We start from the raw sequence: 17,978 nt of genomic DNA, 5'->3' as shown, positions 1-17,978 counted from the left end.
ACTTTTAAAATACTTTATATGCGCAGAGTTAGAAAACATCAAATAAGCTATTTTTTGATTACTTTTATTTGTGATACTGCGAAATATATTTGTGATATTAGCTTGCGACGCTGTTAGCTTGATCGTAAATTAGCGAAAACGTACTGTTTCGTAAAACGGTTGTCTTCATCCGACGATGCTTCTTGATTTTTTTCTTGGTTTGAAAAAAAAAAACATATTTGAGAAGGAATTGGGATTTCGCGCCATTCGGCCGTACGGGCGAAATATACAATTATGTGGAAAATCGGAGACATCAAGTATACCATTTTATATTTTATCTTTCGTGACTTCTGCATGCTGCTATCATATTACTACAACTACAACTTCTACATACGACTATACTGTTACTACTACAACTAATACAACTACTGCTACCATACTGCTACTACTACTACTGGTACTACTACTGCGAAGGCGGCGGTGGCATAGTGTAGACTAAGGCAGCATGTCTGTAAAACGTGCGCTGCAAAGACAATCGTTGATAATCAGCTTGGAACCAGGGTTGCCTGGTGTTTTCTCCTAAGAACAGTATCAGCACAGAACACCTACCAGGTATCAGTGCAAGATGTTTTTACAGTGAAGTGGCCAGGGGATACAAAAGTTCGTCCCTCCTATGTGCTCGCAAAAGCTTTTAGCACTTAGGTTATACCACAGAAATTGGGAAAAGCCTCACCGCGCGCCGCCACTGGTCGACCACTGGGCGGGAAACAACAATCACGCTTTTTGAACAGAAGTAACCAATAATTGAGAGACACTTTGGCAGATTGCTGGTGTTAATATGGACACCAAGGCTGCACGTTCTAGCATCACGGGTGAACCATATGTAGGGAAATGGGGTGGTGACATTTGGTGAGAAGAAAGTGGTTCATCGAGCACCTTGAAGAAACGTTTTCTCCTTATTCTGGCCAAGCGGTCCTGCCTGCTTGGGACACCAATGGTATCCTCGTTCGCAGAAATGAGGCCTGTCCGTTCACCAAGTAGATTGCACAGCCCGGCCTTGAGGATCGCATATAGAGCTAACACGCTATCTCAGAAGGGGATGAACATCTCTGCCGACGTGAGCGACGTCTTCTCACCATGATGGACATCTCCATGACGAACGCGGCCAAGTAGGCGGCCTGCAGTTCGATGGCCAGCAGTCCCAGGGGGTGTCCGTGCGTGGGAAGCAGCAGGACTCCGCCGAGGCAGGCGGCCGCGCCAAGAGTGACCGAGCACTGGACTAGATCGTAGCGAGGGTGCTCGAACACCTCGATGACGCGCTCGCGGAAGCTCATCTCGAACGAGTGCTCTCCCCCTTCGCCCCGGTCGGCGAGGCCCTCGCAGCCGAAGTCGTCGCCGCCGCTGCCGCTCTTCAGCACAGACTTCTGCGCCAGAAGGCGCCCAAGGGAGGCTCTGTTACAGTCTTACCCCCGTATTCACAAACGCTCCTCGACTCAACTTCCACCCTTCACTTGACAGAGTTGAGCACTGCGCCACCACTCGGCTGAAAATGACGCTGCGCTACTCAAGAATCGCAGCAAACTATCGCTGATATGCAGTGACTTGCCGTGCTTAGAGATGGCGCTCCCATCGCCTTTCTCAAGTGAAGGCGAAGCGTTGAGTGAAAGGAGGTTCTAGAATACGGGGGTTTCAGATGGTAATGTCATCTGCGTAGATGCTGTGCTTCAATCTTTCATCTTCTCATCGTCAACTTCTCAGCGCGCATAACGATGAGAAGTCTGAAATTGTTGTCATACCAGGGTGCCCATCCCCGACGCAGAAATTATTGCGCTGTGCTGAAATGCGTGGATGCACAGAAGAGGCATGGAATCCTAAGGGAAATCTCATGATTTTAATCACCAATGTAATCATATTAATCGTAATTATCAAAAAGTTCTATGCCCGCCGTAGGACGCTGGCGTGCCCGCAGGTCGCGGGTTCGAATCCCGGCTGCGGCGGCTGCATTTCCGATGGAGGCGGAAATGTTGTAGGCCCGTGTGCTCAGATTTGGGTGCACGTTAAAGAACCCCAGGTGGTCTGAATTTCCGGAGCCCTCCACTACGGCGTCTCTCATAATCATATGGTGGTTTTGGGACGTTAAACCCCACATATCAATCAATCAGGACGCTGGCGTCTAACTTTCAGTGATCTTCTGCAGTTACGATTGCCTTAGCTCTGATCCCCAAATCTTATATATATCAAATGGTTTCGTTGTTCTTGCTGTTAAGTATCATAGAACTCTGTCAACCCCATGGTGACGCGGTAGGTATACTGCGCCAACTCAACTGGATTGTACGTATACGTACATCCCTGAATTACCATCGTCATCTGTTACTTTTTTTCTTGCCCATTCCCTTCCCCCGGTGTAGAGTAGCAAGCTAGAGCACACTATCGTTCAGGCCGACCTGTCTGCTTTTATGTGAATAAACCTCTCCATCTGAACTACAGTGAGATATACTTAATACAAGCATACTAATACGTTTCCTGTTGGTGTGAAGTATAGGTAACGCCTAATCATCTAGTGCACAAGCGTAGCCTTTTCCCTTTTGATTTACATTTTGGCCAGGAATAGTTACAGTTACATTAAACTGTAGCCACATGATGCGAAAAAAAAATGTGCTAACCTTAGTTTTCCCAGTCTCTGTGACAATGTATGCAATACAGCCTCTGCATCAATATAGCTATGCTATGTGGTAAAGGATGCACACAGTGTTGCGGCTAGCCTTCGTACTGTACATTTCTTTGCTTGCTCGCGTCGTGACCTGCTGGTACCTACACACCGTCGTCATGTACCATGGCCCAAAAGGCCATACTGCTAAAAAATACCAAAATTGAAAAGGAAGCGCACACGCCACAGTAAATAAAGTTTTTGCAATTTCGCCTCTGATTAGCTTAGCAATCTTACTAAATGAAGAAAGGGAACAGGTCGACAATTAAACCACATGCACGAACTGCAACCAGTAACTTGTGGTGAAAGATTGTAACTATTCATGGACGATCAGCACAAGTACGTACCAGCCAGTTGATCCAGGGAGGCACCGCAATCAGCTGGCGGATCATGTCAATGTTGAGATATCTGTGTTAAGAGAAGAGCATCGTGCCGCATTGATTAGTCTCGCGTTTTTCGCTCGTGAAAAAACATCGCCCAACCTTAATAGTTGACAAATACAATGAAGCTGACACCACCAATGAAGCGAGAAGCTGAATCCAAGAGACATCCTGGAATGTGCAAAAGACGCTGGAGAAAAATGCTACGTTCAACAGCTACGCACAAATTACACTATTCTAACAGCGACATCAGGACACTCCTGTTGTGACAATAAGATAGGTAAGGACAAAAAAAAATAGAATCGCAGTTTCGGGGCAAGGGTGAAGCAATAATGCAAAAGCAACAAATTGGAATGTTCTACGAAGGCTGGCGGCTTACCTTTTGGATCCAATTACGTGTAACTCTATAGAATGCTGACGTAATTGAATATGCTCCCGCTTGAAGGAGAGAAGCGTTTTTTCTGCTGTCTGTCGTCGCATCGCAAAGTAAGCGGTGACAGCATGCGCGTACGAGTGAGTACGAGCCGTCTGATTATGTCTGCCGAGACAGCGCGCGTGACATGTGCTTGTCACTTTTCGCAATCGCTGCTCAATGTTCGCATTTGCTGCTCGAGCGACGCAATGGACCCCCCTCCCACCTCCCCTCGGCACCCTTCGTTCTACTTCGACCGGCAAAGGACGGGCGAGGCATCTCCTATCTGCTTGAGGGGCCATCGAAGGCAGGACTCACACTCAGGGCGATGCTACTGCATGAGCGCTACGTGCAACGGAGATGGCCGGCTCCTTTCATCCCTGCATCAGTCGCGTTCGTCTACAGTGACGTCCCCTGTAGGCTTTTTTTTTTAAGATGCGAAGCAGCTCTTTGGCTAGCCTGTGTAACGATGTCCCTCCGTCCGCACCGCTCCCCTCACCACAGGTGTTGGAGCGGTGCCAAGTAGCTCACGCCCTCCTAGCAGTGCGCCTTGACGTCTCTCTCTCGCCTGCCGCGTGCTCGCCGCGTGTCAGCTCTCTCTCGCTTCACCCTCTCCGCTACTCGCAGTGCTCAAGCCTACTCATCACGTGGCCATCATCTCACCCATGCCACCTCTCTCCATATGCCGGCGAGAAAATGCCGCGAGCCGGCGGGTGCGCACGCCTCGAGAATCTAGCGGCGCCGACAAAGTGGACAGCGCGCCGCTGCTTGCTGCGCGATCGCGCCGACAGGCGGGACGCCGTCGCGGCATGCTTCCCGCTAGTGTGCGCGTACCTTTCTCGGCTATCGCCGGCGTTGCGAGGGTTGGCGAAGCCGATCACGTTCGCGAATGGCGACGTCTAAACCGACGAGGCGTGAGCCAGGGAAGCCGAACGCAAGCGTCAGCAGTGGAAGACCAGCGATGCCGACGAAGTGCGAGTCAAGAACACCGATTGCGTTCGAGAATACAGATGACGCGTGGGTAACACCGACGAGACGCGAGCCAAGGAAGCCGCGCGCAAGCTTCTTAACGCGTCTCGCCTTCTGTGTCATTGGGTTTCAAACAAACTTTTACTCGAGTAAACGCTACACGGAGTTTAGCTTCAAACCGTTCTTCCATCACCCGCGTCGACGCTCGTTTTAGCCGGGTCAAAGCCGTGCGCACGGCTGCTGCTTTGCATGCCATCACGGTTCCCTTTATGGTCTATCGTTCTTTTTTTTCTTTTCCCTTAATACCGACAACGGCCTCTCGCACGCGCCGCCGGCATCTGCGGTTGTCCTCTTCCTAATTTGGAACCAAGTGAACTACGTCTAGGCCCATACTCAAATACACCTTCCACGCATCTTTGAGTGGACAGTATGCTAAGGTGACCCGCCTTTTTCCTTCCACCAATTAGTGAGTAGGCGTCGGGTTTCGCCAGGTGCTGGAAAAACGTTAATGGGTACCGAAAACGAGCATTAGCCAGTGAGATTCGCTGGTGGTGCGTCACTGATTGTCGGTACTTAACTTAAAAAATAATGGGAGAAATCTGGAGGCTTTTGTACCCAGTGCTTGCACGCTTTTACTCGCGCTGAGAGCATGAGATGCGTGGGACGACGTTATTGGTTTGGACTTTGTAGGAAACGTTCCGGCGACAGCAACGGCGAAATCCCACTGTGAGTGCACGTATATATGCCACCTCAATAAAAGAAAACCTAAAAATAAAGATAGCTGCCTACGTGTCAATTCCAGCACCAATTCGGCATGACGTCAGGGTTGATTGATTGATATGTGGGATTTAATGTCCCAAAAGTACCATATGATTATGAGAGACGCCGTAGTGGAGGACTCCGGAAATTTCGACCACATGGGGCTCTTTAACGTGCACCCAAATCTGAGCACACGGGCCTACAACACTTCCGCCTCCATCGAAAACGCAGCTGGCGCAGCCGGGATTCGATCCCGCGACCTGCGAGTCAGCAGCCGAGTACCTCAGCCACTAGACCGCCGCGGCGGGGCATGACGTCGGGGTCATCATAGCAGCCACCGTCAAAAACCCTGATGACGTAAGAGTTTTTGACGGTGGCTGCTATGGTGTACATAGAACTATACACTTTAACAGTGACTATAATAATAATATTGGAGGTTTGACGTCCCAACACCATGATATGATTGAGAGACGCCGTAGTGGAGGGCTCCGTAAATTTCGACAATCTGGCGTTTTACACGCGCAGAGACATCGCACAGTACATGGGCCCATTTTGCCTCCATCGAAATGCGTCCACCGGAATCGCATCCGCGGCCTTCGGGTCAGCAGCCGAGCACCTCAACCACTGATCCCTGTAACGGGCGCTTTCATTCATTATTTCTTTGTGCTTTCATTTATTGTGCTTCCTTTCTTTAAATGAAAATTGAAGTGAGCTGTGCCACTCGCCCGACCGGGCTCACAAACATGAAAACAAAGACTTTTGAAACATGTCCCTTGCATCTCTCACATCATTTCTGATTGGACCTGCACTGCAGGTTTGGATTAAATGTGCTAGGCGTTAAAACAGGCTAGAGTGTACATGGCTGGGTATTGGCTTTCTACAGTCGAATCTTGATAATTCGAATTTGAAAAGGCCTGAAAATTTGTTCGGGTTAAAAGAAGTTCGAAATAATGAAAGCTAAATAAACGGAGGGCTCTCCATGCAGTGGTGCATGTGCATTGACTAACACACAAGGGGAAGTTTAAGAAAACCCATTTACTCACAAATCACAGGACATCCGTTATTAACGTGCGTTTTGTAACGCCTAAATTCAATAAATTTGGCCATACACACGATGCCAAAGTGATGAAGTGCATACACGAGCAACGCATCTTACGATAAGCGGCACGAAGCTAGCTTTTTATTCTGCACGAATGGCCCGGCCGGCCACGCTCGTGCGCCTTTGCAGTAGCAGTCCACATCCATCTCTCGCTTCCTGTGCGTCGACCTGTGGCGCAATTATGTAAAAATTCCAAATCCGGACGGAGGCGGTCTGTCGGTGACGTCAAAAAATGGGCGGTCCGCAGCGGTCGCGAGGATGAAGGGAAGTGAACAGCCAATGAGCGAAATGAAGCCTCGCGTCATCATTTTGACGTGGACTTGGGGACCGTATAGCAAAGTGAAAAGTGTTTTTAACGTGTTGAAAAATGTTTAACTACTATTGATCATCATCAAATTGTGTTGGCACAAGTTTTCAAACGTTTATTAAGGAATACGGCACAATATAAACGTATTTTTCTTGTTATTGTTATGAAATAACGCTAAATTTAGCGGGACGGTACGTGGTGGCGCTAAATACAACCCCGTTTCAAGCAGTTACTGTTTTCATATCTCCTCCACTATACAAACCTAAACAGCGCAACTTTCGAAGTTGTTGGCTCAGTCGAGCACAATCGTGGCGGAGGTCAACTGTACCAGTAGTCAACAGCAGCAGCGGCTCATCGGCGTTATCCGAGGCTCAGCGCGCGCTGGTGCTCGCCTTTATGGACGAACATCCCCAGCTCGTGGCGAATGCCATCGAGCTGCGGCACGGCGTCACCATCACCGACCGGTGGCGGCTGTGGCAAGAGCTCAGCGACGCGCTGAACCATGAAGTGCCTGCGCAGGAATGACAGGCTTGGTGGCGCAGGCCGGTGCGCGAGGCCCGCCGTGACACCGCCGCCATCAGAGACGCACAAACGTAAGTGACCGTCGAATGGCACGGGCAATATGTTCTGTGACATTAGTGTATATTTTCAGGGGCACTGTATGGGGTTGGCTGCCTGGCTTCCGCGGCCAGGTTCTACAGTTGACTGGGATGACACGCTTCAGTGGCGTTTTTGGTCTCACCTATCAACAGGTAAGCACTCTGCCGCCGCAGTATCACGGGTTCCTGAGCGGTACCATGACAGAGTTTGATATCTGAAGGGGTGCCTTTAGAGGAACCTTGTTAAACGGGAATAAAGCGCACGAGAAAGTAATCAAAAGTGGGTAGGTTTAACTAAAATCTCAGTTTGCAGCCCTTGCAGTACAAGGGGTATTAATTTATCATAAAACACGCAATGACTGCGGGCAAGTGCATGCACTAAAATGGTAATACATGACATCAATGACCACTGAATAGCTGCAGAACATTTCCGCAGATGTTTAGTACTTAAGGTTGCAAAATAGCTAGAGTAACGAATACCCACTTTCTGAAAAATCATGCTTACTACACTTTCCAGCAGGCGAATGTTCCCACTGCTGCAGTGGAAATGGATGTGGAGGCCACTGAAGCGGCTGTAGATGGCAGTGACACAGTAACACGCAAGCATCTGAGAACTTAGTGCTTTATTGAGTGCAGGACTGGAACCTTGAGCAGGGCGACAAGGTGCTCAAGGTGAGTAGACCCTTTGTTTACATTTTACATAAGGGGCATAAGCATTCTCCATGTTCTATTATGATGACTGAAACCAACTTGGGCTGTAAACAAGAACCATGCATTGTATTGAGGGCATGGTATCGGGTATCTGCAATGATAAACTGCCGGGCAAAAGGTTAGTTAGCCCTGGGGCTCTTTCATGGTGAGAGATGCATTTGAGGACATTAATAAAGAGCAGTTTCAACAAATGTTTGTAGGTCCACACGAGGAGGGCATAGCTTGTACACAAAGCTTCCCACTTTCAAAGGATGCCATCAGGCCAGTTGATCTTCAACTGAGGGGAAGTTGTTGTGCCCGTTGCAATTCTTGGCAGCAGCAGCAGCAGCTTCCAGCCACGAGATGGTTAAGGGTTTACCGGCAGCTCACTTAAACATTTACACCATGATGATTCATCGCAGGTGCTGCGGGAGATGAAAAAATCAACCACCCGCATAGCTCCTGCAGAACGGCGTGTGGCAGCGGCACAGGAGAAAGCGGCAGCGGTGCAGGAGGGCACTGGCCATGGCTGAGGGCTTTCTGCGAGAAAGAGATAGGTAGTTTAGTTTAATTTTTCGTCATGTGTTCAATGTTTTTTCTTGTCATCATTCATTATAGATTTGTCGGTTTCAATGTGTTTAGGTGCTGCTGTTCATGTTCAATTTTATACGGTTCTGGAGACATATACATAGTTTAGTTTGTTTTTCGCCATGTTTTCAACTTTTTATCATTCATAATTGGTTTAGTGTTTTTGATATGTTTACGTGTTGCTGTTCATGTTCTATTTTATTCATTTTTTGTTTGCATTTAGTACATATTACTAGATTTAGGTTAGCATTTACTTTGTATAAGGAGTGCAGCATTTTTTATGTTCAATATATGCATTTCTCAATGTATGTTCGAGCTGTTCTAGTGGCAGTGTTTTTTACCCACATTTCAAAGGTGTCCAGTCATTCACACGGAGACCACGAGTGTATAGTTGACATTTTCTGTTAATGTTTCTTTGATATTTGTATTGTCCCACTGTGTTTTCTAGCTCACTGTGATTTTTATTCAGCATTACCACATAGTGTAGTAATGTGATATCTTTTTGCATCACACTGTGATATTTTCATTTCAGCACAATGAGGCTAAGATGCAACAACTACATTCCGAATCTTGTTTGGGAGCGCTAAGCTAGTAAGTGGTCATCTCGCATCTTGTTTGGGAGCGCTAAGCTAGTAAGTGGTCATCTCGCACAGTTTTACAGAGGAAAATGGTCATCACAGCAACATGCCAGCGATTGATTTCATCTAGTTTTCGTTGTAAACGACTCTTTGCGGGAATAAATTTCGAACGTGGTATGGCTTGGGAGCCGCGAGATGGCTGAGGGAATTATTCATGCTGTATGTTATCAAAACAACTCGCCTGTTGTTTGCCGTCTTGATTTGCATATTTTTTAGCATTGCAGCATGACTGCAGTCGTGAATCCAAATAAATGTTATTTTAACATTCACACAATGTTTAGGACAATGAGCAAAAAAAAACAGCACAACTTGACAAGCACAATTGCTCGTCAAGCCTGGCGTGCACAATTGAATGCTTGTAGTCAGTCACTATGACAAGATATGGACTTATGTATCATGTGTTCATACAACATGTTTTTAATGGAATCTCGATTTTTATGCGTTCTGGTGAAAAGAATTTTGAGACGTTGCTACATTGTTCGCACAATTTTGTGATAGCAACATTCAGCACAGAGTGCCGCTCATATATGCTTGCTCCAATCTATTCTGTTGTGACTGTGATCGCTATTATGGAAAAGGGTGTTTCTGTTGCATATTTCATGTGCCACTTAAAGAAAATGCAGCATTTTGACATTGCCACCTTGCTTCATATTGAAGCACAAGTAAGTACTCTGTGTATTCAAATGTGGCAAACACAGCCCTTTCATGTCTAGATGCACTAGAATCAGTGTAAATAAATTATGTGTGGGATATGAAAACATGAAAACTCACCGTTCCTGTGTACTTCAAAAAAGGTCCAAGACAGCGCTGCTGCCGTCTCTGAGCAGCACGTTGCGTGGTGTGAGCATATGGCTCCCCCTTGGCTCTCCATCGTCATCCTCAGCTGGTGGCATGTCCACGACATACTCGTCCAAGGTCCAGTCGCCTGCATGAAACGCAATGTTGTGGAGAGCAAAGCAAGCATAGATGATTTGCGCTGCCCGATCGGGGTTGTAGAGCATCGTTCGAAAGTGCTGCAAGCAGCGGAACTTGCTTTTCAACACGGCGATACATCTTTACACAACATTGTGCATGGATGCGTGCTCCTTGTTGTATCGGCCTTCGGAAGTGTTGCACGGTTGACTGCCAAGGACTGGAATTAGGAGCCATGGCTTGAGGGGATAGCCTGCGTCTCCTGCAATGTAAGCATAAAAGCTGAGTGCTCTGCCCAGATAGTACACATTAATACTTACCAAGCAGATATTCGCCAGGCTGCAGATGTGCAGCTAGGCGTGCACGCAGTGGGTTGTGTTCCCACACCCAGGAGTCGTGGCACGAATCTGGGAATCATGGGTCTATGACAATTATGTGCAGCCATGCTTTGCACATCTGCGATGAGGAGCGATATAAAATAGTACTGCATTTATGCTCAGAATAAATCCCTTTTTTCTACGCATATGCAGGAAACAATGCGTACTAGTACAGTCATTGGTACAAGGAGCTTCACTTAGAGGGAAACACAGGGTGTAGCACACTGAGGAGGGGGGAGTGTGGGGGCAACGACCCCACCTCTGCTGTACACATAACTACGACTTCCACTGAATGATCGATAAGTGAAAAGCTACGCGTTGCTCTTGGGAAAAAACACTCGTAAATACCAAAGCCAGCTCGTCCAATTGTGATTGTAAGCACTTTCGTGTTGGAAATACCTCCCTGTCGTGTATATACTTCTGCTACGTCTGCTGCCCATATTACCGATTACCTCTAAAATGCACAATTCAATTGCGTATGCATGCCAGTGCAAAAACGGCAACTGGCTCACGCACAAAACACTTGCCACTTATTATTACCGAGGCCTTGCGAGCCACCATCTAGCTCGCACCCAATTCCCTGCAGGTTCTTTTTCATTCGTTGCATTATTACTTTTTCCAGCTTTGGCGTCACAACTGAACAATTGCTCCGAAGGGCGAGTAATAAACGATCCTAACAGTACTTACGATCATGACGTTAGGACATAATAGCCCCTTCTGGACATGAAGCTCGCCGTGTCGGCCAGTCTGAATCCCTCTGGCTTGCGAATGGTGACCAACGTGCCATCGGCACACGCCAGCACCCCTGGGATGCAACCGCGTAGCACAAACTCCACCTTTGCCTCATCCTTAGCAGCTGTTGTCAGTAGGAAGTCCGCCACCCTTTTTCTAGCAGCCACGGTAATGATCGCCTCCGTCACCTCGTGGATGGTGTTGCTCACCGCCGACTGAGACATGCCGATGTGTTCCTCGCGACCAATGCTCTTCTGGAAGCTACCGGTGGCGAAAAATCGCAGCGCGCACAACACCTTTCTCTCTGTGGAAAGGCCACTGGCTCGCTGGCATCCGATGATAGGATCAAGTTCGTGGCACAAGCTACGCACTGTTCGTTTGGACAGACGAAAACATTGCCGGAACTCTTCTTCGCTGAACTCTTCAAATGCATCTTTTACCTCGCGTCGTCACCTCTGCTCGGTTAAAGCTACCGCACAGGCAAGGCGAAGTACCGTGTCAGTGGGAAACGCCATGTTGTCTAAGTGCCCCGGTGCCGAAAAGTCGCGCATTTTTTCCATTTCAATCCAATCCAGGCCACCTTGCAGCCATTCCAATCCATCCGGTTGCTTTCGGACAGTCTCTCCGACCGTTCCATCGCCTTTCTCCGAAAACCGAAAAAAAAAGAGTCACGTGACACTCCAGTCCACGTCACTCATAACGTCACAGCATTCGTCGCTGCTTGTATGGGCCAATCGCGTGCGACTCAATGGAAGAGACCGCCTTTGTCCGGATTTGGAACTTTTACATAATTGCGCCACTGCTTTATTCGGCATCTGTTGACGATTGTCTTCCGTTTGTATATACTGCAAATGGGGATACATGCGTGCCCACTTTCTCGGTGTAGTACAAACAAAAGCGAAACCAAGGCATCCGCGATAGCTCCGGCAATCGCGGAGACCAACGGCAAAAAAAAAAAAGCCTAATTGTGGTCATGACGAACATTTTGCGACTTAACTGCATGGCGTACGCGTTCGCATTTGGCATAATAAAACCGTTACTAAAAGCATCCAAAGCCTAAGTGTGCAATGATTTATGGTGGCGGCCACATCAGATTATCATTTGGGTGCACGTTAAAGAACCCCAGGTGGTCTAAATTTCCGGAGCCCTCCACTACGGCGTCTCTCATAATCATATAGTGGTTTTGGGACGTTAAACCCCACATATCAATCAATCACTTCAGATTATCAGTGGTCGCGGCATGTGCGATGTTTATCGCGCGCGTCAACAGTCTGATTGCACGACGCGCACGGCGGTGGGCTCTGTTGAGCTTCATAATCAAAGTTACCAAGGTTTCCTGTCAAGGCTACTACAAAACAATAACAGGATTCTTACATTATCACACTTTCTCATGCAGCCGGCTGTGGAGAACGCGATTATTCCACTTACCCTTCGCAACAGCTGGTATCCCGCTCACACCATTCTGCTTCGCAAAAGCTATGGAAATCGGCTAAACTGAAGTCCTTACATTCGCGGCAATTCACAAAGCAAACATAGCGTCGACTGAGGTCATTTTTCGGAAGGCGCAGAGCTGTTGCACCTGCGCCAGTTTTCGCCGTCGTTCTGGCGAGTGAACGCGCATCCACTTCATGGCGGTTCGGTGACGCGTCAGGCTAGTGTAGAGAAAATCGTAGGCATTTTTATAAGCGTTCAAAGCGCAAACACACCTAATATTCATCTCAATCATTGTTTTGAACGCACTAGTTGCACCTGGTCGCGTATCAAACTGTAAGGGAGTCGGGCTTTGCACTACCCAAAACTACGCCGACAGGTGGTGCTACGTGTTTGTAGTACTCCAGAGTCTGACGTCTATCTAGGATATAATTAGAGTTCGCGCACGTTTCTCTTAAATATTGTTTGGTAGATGTTTCAAAATATTTCCATTGTCACTCATTGACTTCGAGATGAGGGATGAGGGCCCGTGACATCAGTTTTCGTCTTTCGTCCAAGCACGCGAAAGAACCGGCAATATGATTCGTAAAACGCGGAATTAGAAACCTCTGAATATTTCATGAAACATTTTGTGATACCGACTAAAGGGTATTTGCTAAAGAAAAAATACATTGAAATGGTTTGTTGTGATTGTTTTGTGATTTTATTGCTGCGTTGGTATTTAGTTCTAAACTTAGAACCAAACCAGAGTAGCTCTTGAGGTCTTTGAGAGCCAAGACGAACCTATAAAAGAAGGCTGCCTCCAACCTAAGTAAACGTCGTACGAACAGGCTTGCAACACGCGCTGTACAGTAAATAGAGGGGTATGTTCCCTCACATACATTGTACCTCGGTAGTGGTGCTTTCCTGATTGTACATGCACCCTTTGTAGTCGTGAAGCTCGATGTTTTTGTCATGTACTTTATCCTTGGTTGGAAGTCAATAAACTTCTCTTTGCTGCATACACTGTAAGCAATTACTGGGCACTCGAGGCCCTAGGGACGGCTTTACGCTCTCCCATAGTAGAGTACCTCGTACTCTAAATCGTTAACAACTTTTTCTAAACACACAACTTTATCTATTTGACCCAATGACCCAAGGCCACTCTTCCGGGACGGCTTTAAGCTCTCCCATAGTAGAGTACTCTAAATAGTTACCCCCTTTTTCTAATCCCCCCCCCTTCCCCCTCCAGACTTCTCCCATAGTAGAGTACCAAGTACTCTAAATCGTTACACACTTTCTCTAACCCCCCCCCCCCCCCTCACAATTTGTATCGCTATTTCTCTGCGATGTGTCCGGGACGGCTTTAAGCTTTCCCATAGTAGAGTGCCCTGTACTCTAAATCGTTACCCTCTTTTTCTAATCCTTCCCCACACTAAACTCTTAGGTGTGAGGTCCCCGGGACGGCTTTAAGCTCTCTCTTAGTTTAGTACCAAGTACTCAAAATTGTTAGCCACATTTTCTGAATACAACTCCAGTTAGCGCACTCCGGATAGCTCTTGGCTGGCCCATAGTCAAGAGAATATACAAGCTCTGTTCAGTAGTACCCACTCAGCAATAGCTGCAATCGCTCTCGACCAATCAAAAGGGTGACGGCATCCAGATGTACATACCCATTCGCGCCCTGTCATCTGCTAGAGCAACTGTATATAACAGAGTAGCGCATTTGTTTTCCAACGCCGCTAGCAACCATGCACTGCGGAAAAGCTGGAGCACAGGCCGCACCGCCAAAAACGGTTGCTGTTCACCTGGAATCTATCAGGTGACTGTCGTGTGCTCTGTAGCTCCTTAGCAACGTTCTGGCGCCAGTGAACTTCGGCGACTATGAGCGTATCTATCTATCTATCTATCTATCTATCTATCTATCTATCTATCTATCTATCTATCTATCTATCTATCTATCTATCTATCTATCTATCTATCTATCTATCTATCTATCTATCTATCTATCTATCTATCTATCTATCTATCTATCTATCTATCTATCTATCTATCTATCTATCTATCTATCTATCTATCTATCTATCTATCTATCTATCTATCTATCTATCTATCTATCTATCTATCTATCTATCTATCTATCTATCTATCTATCTATCTATCTATGACATTTAGCTCTCCTGCTGTTTCGATAATGGTATCAACACCAAAATTGGTATGGCATAACATGACTGTATGACTAGCATAAGTGACTAGTTATAAGATGAAAATCATGGCATGTATGCCATGAATATAATGATTTACATTTACATTTATTTATATTTACATTTACATTTACATTTACATTTCATGGCCTTGCTGCTTTTGCGGTGGTTTTGATCACATGGCATGCTGCAAAACTGGCATGGTGTGACATGATTGCGTGGCGAACACAAGCGACAGGCCCTAACATGAAAATCATGACATGCGTGTCATGTAACAACATGACTACACGCCACACTCATCATGAGCTGGCGGCTGTTTCGCTGGCTTTACTTATACCAAATTTGGTATTACGGGACGTGAATCAATGGCGAAGGTATGTCCTTGGTGCAAACATGATAATCATCAGGTGCGTGTCATGTAACAACATGACTACACGCCACACTCATGATGCGCTCGCAGCCTGTTTCGCTTGCGTCACACAAGCCAACTTCGGTACCGTACATGACGTAAATGGGTGACGAAGGTATGCGACTGGTGGAAACATGATAATCATGAGATGCGTGTCATGTGAGGACTACATGCCACACTCAAGGTGCCAATACACTTCGACGTGACCCCGTGCGCGTGCGCTCCAGCGTTCGTTTTGTTGCGTCACACCGGAAATGCCACGCCACGTGCCGATCTGCCTGCCACTTGGAGGCGCGCGTCGCGCTGTGTTACGTTGATGCCGGCGGGTTTGAGCGTGCCCAGCGCCCCTCATTCAGAAAGAGAGGCAGACGCCGTGCTGTCTGGGTAACGTCATCGGCGCGAAATGCAGTATGTCACATTTCGCGCCGGTTGCCGCCGAGATGCGCCGACGGACGCTAGTCGCGGCGATCACCCCTGGCGTCGGACTATGGAGTGGTCGCGTTTCGCTAGCGTAGCGTCGCTGCGCCAAGCATACACGCGCGTCAACGGTATGCGTCGGAGTATATTGGACCCTTCACGATGCGCTCGCGGCCGTTTCGCTAGCTCCACATATACCAAATTTGGTGTAACATGACGTCAATGGCTTGCAAAGGTATGTGACTGGTGCAAACATGATAATCATGACACCCGTGTCATGTAAGAACATGGCAACGTACCAAGCTCATGATGCGCTCGCGGCCATTTCGCGAACTTCACATATACGAAATTTGGTATTACGTGACGCGAACAGACGACGAAAGTAAATGACATGTGCGAACATGATAATCATGATATGCGTGTCATGTAAAACATGGCCACATGCTACGCACATAGCGTGCTCGCGGCTGTTTCATATACATATACACCTTCCTCATTCGTGCATCGCATATCATCGAGTCCCACTTTACGTGGGTTCTGCCATTTTTTTTTGCTTTAGATTCATGTTCCTAAGCTTCGACAGCAAAATATTTGCGTGGATTGGCCACCATTTTTGAAAAACACACTGAATATACAATGAAGTGTGACTTAGTGAGGGCTCTCATTGAGCCTCGGATGACATATATTTTGTGTTTGTGAATTGTCGCTTATATTCTACAGCTAGCGCTGCTTGCACCATGCGGCACTATACACTACGCCTTTTAGCACTTTGCTTTACCGGACAGACTAAGAAATGCTTTTAAGTGTGAATACACTTTATAAGCGACCCCAAACCATCCACCGCCGTCGGCGGCGTCCGCAGTCTTCTCTCTATCTTTAAAAGAAAGAGGACTTGGCTGGCCGCAGAGCGACGCTCTACCGAATAAGCCACGGACGCGACGCTGATATCGGTGTCAGTAACGCGCCCTATACCCCCTCCCCCTTCGCTCGCTGCAGCTGCGCGCGCACCCCTCTCTCTCGCGCGCCCGCCTTCTCTCTCAGTCTCCCGTCGAGAGCGGATCGTGCGATGGATGTCCCGGAGGCAACGCTACCATTTGGATATAAGGCGCGTTACTGACACCAATATATATATATATATATATATATATATATATATATATATATATATATATATATATATATATATATATATATATATATATATATATATATATATATATATATATATATATATATATATATATATATATAAGACTGCGGACGCCGCAGACGGCGGTGGATGGTTCCGAAAGCATATGTTTCTTCTTTCTTCGCCGGTCATTGACACGCCAGGCACGTTGATTAGCGAACGGCGACACGCTTCGCCGACCAGCGACAGGCTTAAATGAACACTAAAGTCAAATGTCAATTTATGTCAGAGTGAAAGCTCCATGTATGACAACGTCTAAAACGACAATATTATCAACAGCGGTGCCGTGCTTACCGAGAAATCAATGTGAATGCGCCATACATGTGCCACAGTAGGACATTCTCTAAATGACCCCGATGACGTCAGACGAACCGCCTACAATTATTAGCAGAGTGCGTGGAAACACGTGCTTTCCTAGCATAATGATGTAATCATGTTTCACAAGACAGGCATATCATGATTATCACGTTCATAAGTGTCATTTACCTTCGTCGTTTATTCACGTCACGTGATACCGAATTTCGTGTATGTGGAGCTAGGGAAACGGCCGCGAGCACGCTATGAGCGTAATGATGCAATCATGTTTCACACGACACGTATATCTTGGTTATGTTTGTGCAAGTCATTTACCTTCGCTGTTTATTCACGTCGCGTAATACCAAATTTCGTTTATGTGGAGCTAGGGAAACGTCCATGAGCACACTATGAGCGTATCGATGTAATCATGTTTGACATGACAGGCATATAATCATTATCATGTTTGTGCGAGTCATTTACCTTCGCCGTCTATTCACGTCGCGTAATACTAAATTTCGTATATGTGGAGCTAGAGAAACGGCCGCGAGCACGCTATGAGCGTAATGATGTAATCATGTTTCACATGACAGGCATATAATGCTTATCATGTTTGGACGTTCCATTTACCTTCACCGTTTATTCACGTCACGTAATACCAAATTTCGTATATGTGGAGCTAGCGAAACGTCCACGAGCACGCTATGAGCGTAATGATGTAATCATGTTTCACCTGACAGGCATTCAATATTGTCATGTTTGGACGTTTCATTTACCTTCGTCGTCCATTCACGTCACGTAATACTAAGTTTCCTATGTGTGGAGCTAGCGAAACGTTCGCGAGCACGCTATGAGCGTAGCATGTAGGCATGTTTTACATGACACGTATATCTATTATCATGTTTGG

At 47.0% G+C, this 17,978-nt stretch overlaps 2 protein-coding genes and 1 long non-coding RNA gene across 9 annotated transcripts in view; 1 reads left to right on the top strand and 2 right to left on the bottom strand.

Annotated features, from left to right (window-relative positions):
• Positions 1 to 17,978, bottom strand: part of LOC119161038 (sperm-specific sodium:proton exchanger) — a 61,394-nt gene that overhangs the window by 16,841 nt on the left and 26,575 nt on the right. For both annotated transcript variants that reach the window (XM_075888338.1, XM_075888339.1), the window contains exon 5: positions 3,034 to 3,094. In XM_075888338.1, the coding sequence (XP_075744453.1) occupies positions 3,034 to 3,094 (61 nt within the window). The remainder of the gene's footprint in view (positions 1 to 3,033; positions 3,095 to 17,978) is intronic.
• Positions 6,926 to 7,865, top strand: LOC142803778 (uncharacterized). The gene is made up of 3 exons (XR_012894281.1): positions 6,926 to 7,205; positions 7,265 to 7,364; positions 7,729 to 7,865. It is a non-coding gene; the product is annotated as an uncharacterized LOC142803778 (long non-coding RNA).
• Positions 7,818 to 11,747, bottom strand: LOC142803777 (uncharacterized). Of its 6 annotated transcripts, none has more exons than XM_075889777.1 (5): positions 11,104 to 11,747; positions 10,360 to 10,495; positions 10,187 to 10,301; positions 9,899 to 10,052; positions 7,818 to 8,437 (listed from the first exon to the last, which is right to left on the bottom strand). In XM_075889777.1, the coding sequence occupies exons 2-5, from the start codon at positions 10,482 to 10,484 to the stop codon at positions 8,292 to 8,294; spliced, it is 540 nt and encodes a 179-aa protein (XP_075745892.1). In that variant the 5' UTR covers positions 10,485 to 10,495; positions 11,104 to 11,747; the 3' UTR covers positions 7,818 to 8,291. The 6 variants fall into 6 exon arrangements, 3 of the variants coding, with proteins under 3 accessions (XP_075745892.1, XP_075745890.1, XP_075745891.1); XM_075889775.1 differs by having other exon boundaries at positions 7,818 to 8,441; positions 11,104 to 11,742; XM_075889776.1 differs by having other exon boundaries at positions 7,818 to 8,441; positions 10,360 to 10,461; positions 11,104 to 11,741.

This window comes from Rhipicephalus microplus, chromosome 3 (genome assembly GCF_043290135.1).
Source record: "Rhipicephalus microplus isolate Deutch F79 chromosome 3, USDA_Rmic, whole genome shotgun sequence".
Lineage (NCBI taxonomy): Eukaryota > Metazoa > Arthropoda > Arachnida > Ixodida > Ixodidae > Rhipicephalus > Rhipicephalus microplus.
This window is presented reverse-complemented; position numbering and strand designations above follow the sequence as displayed.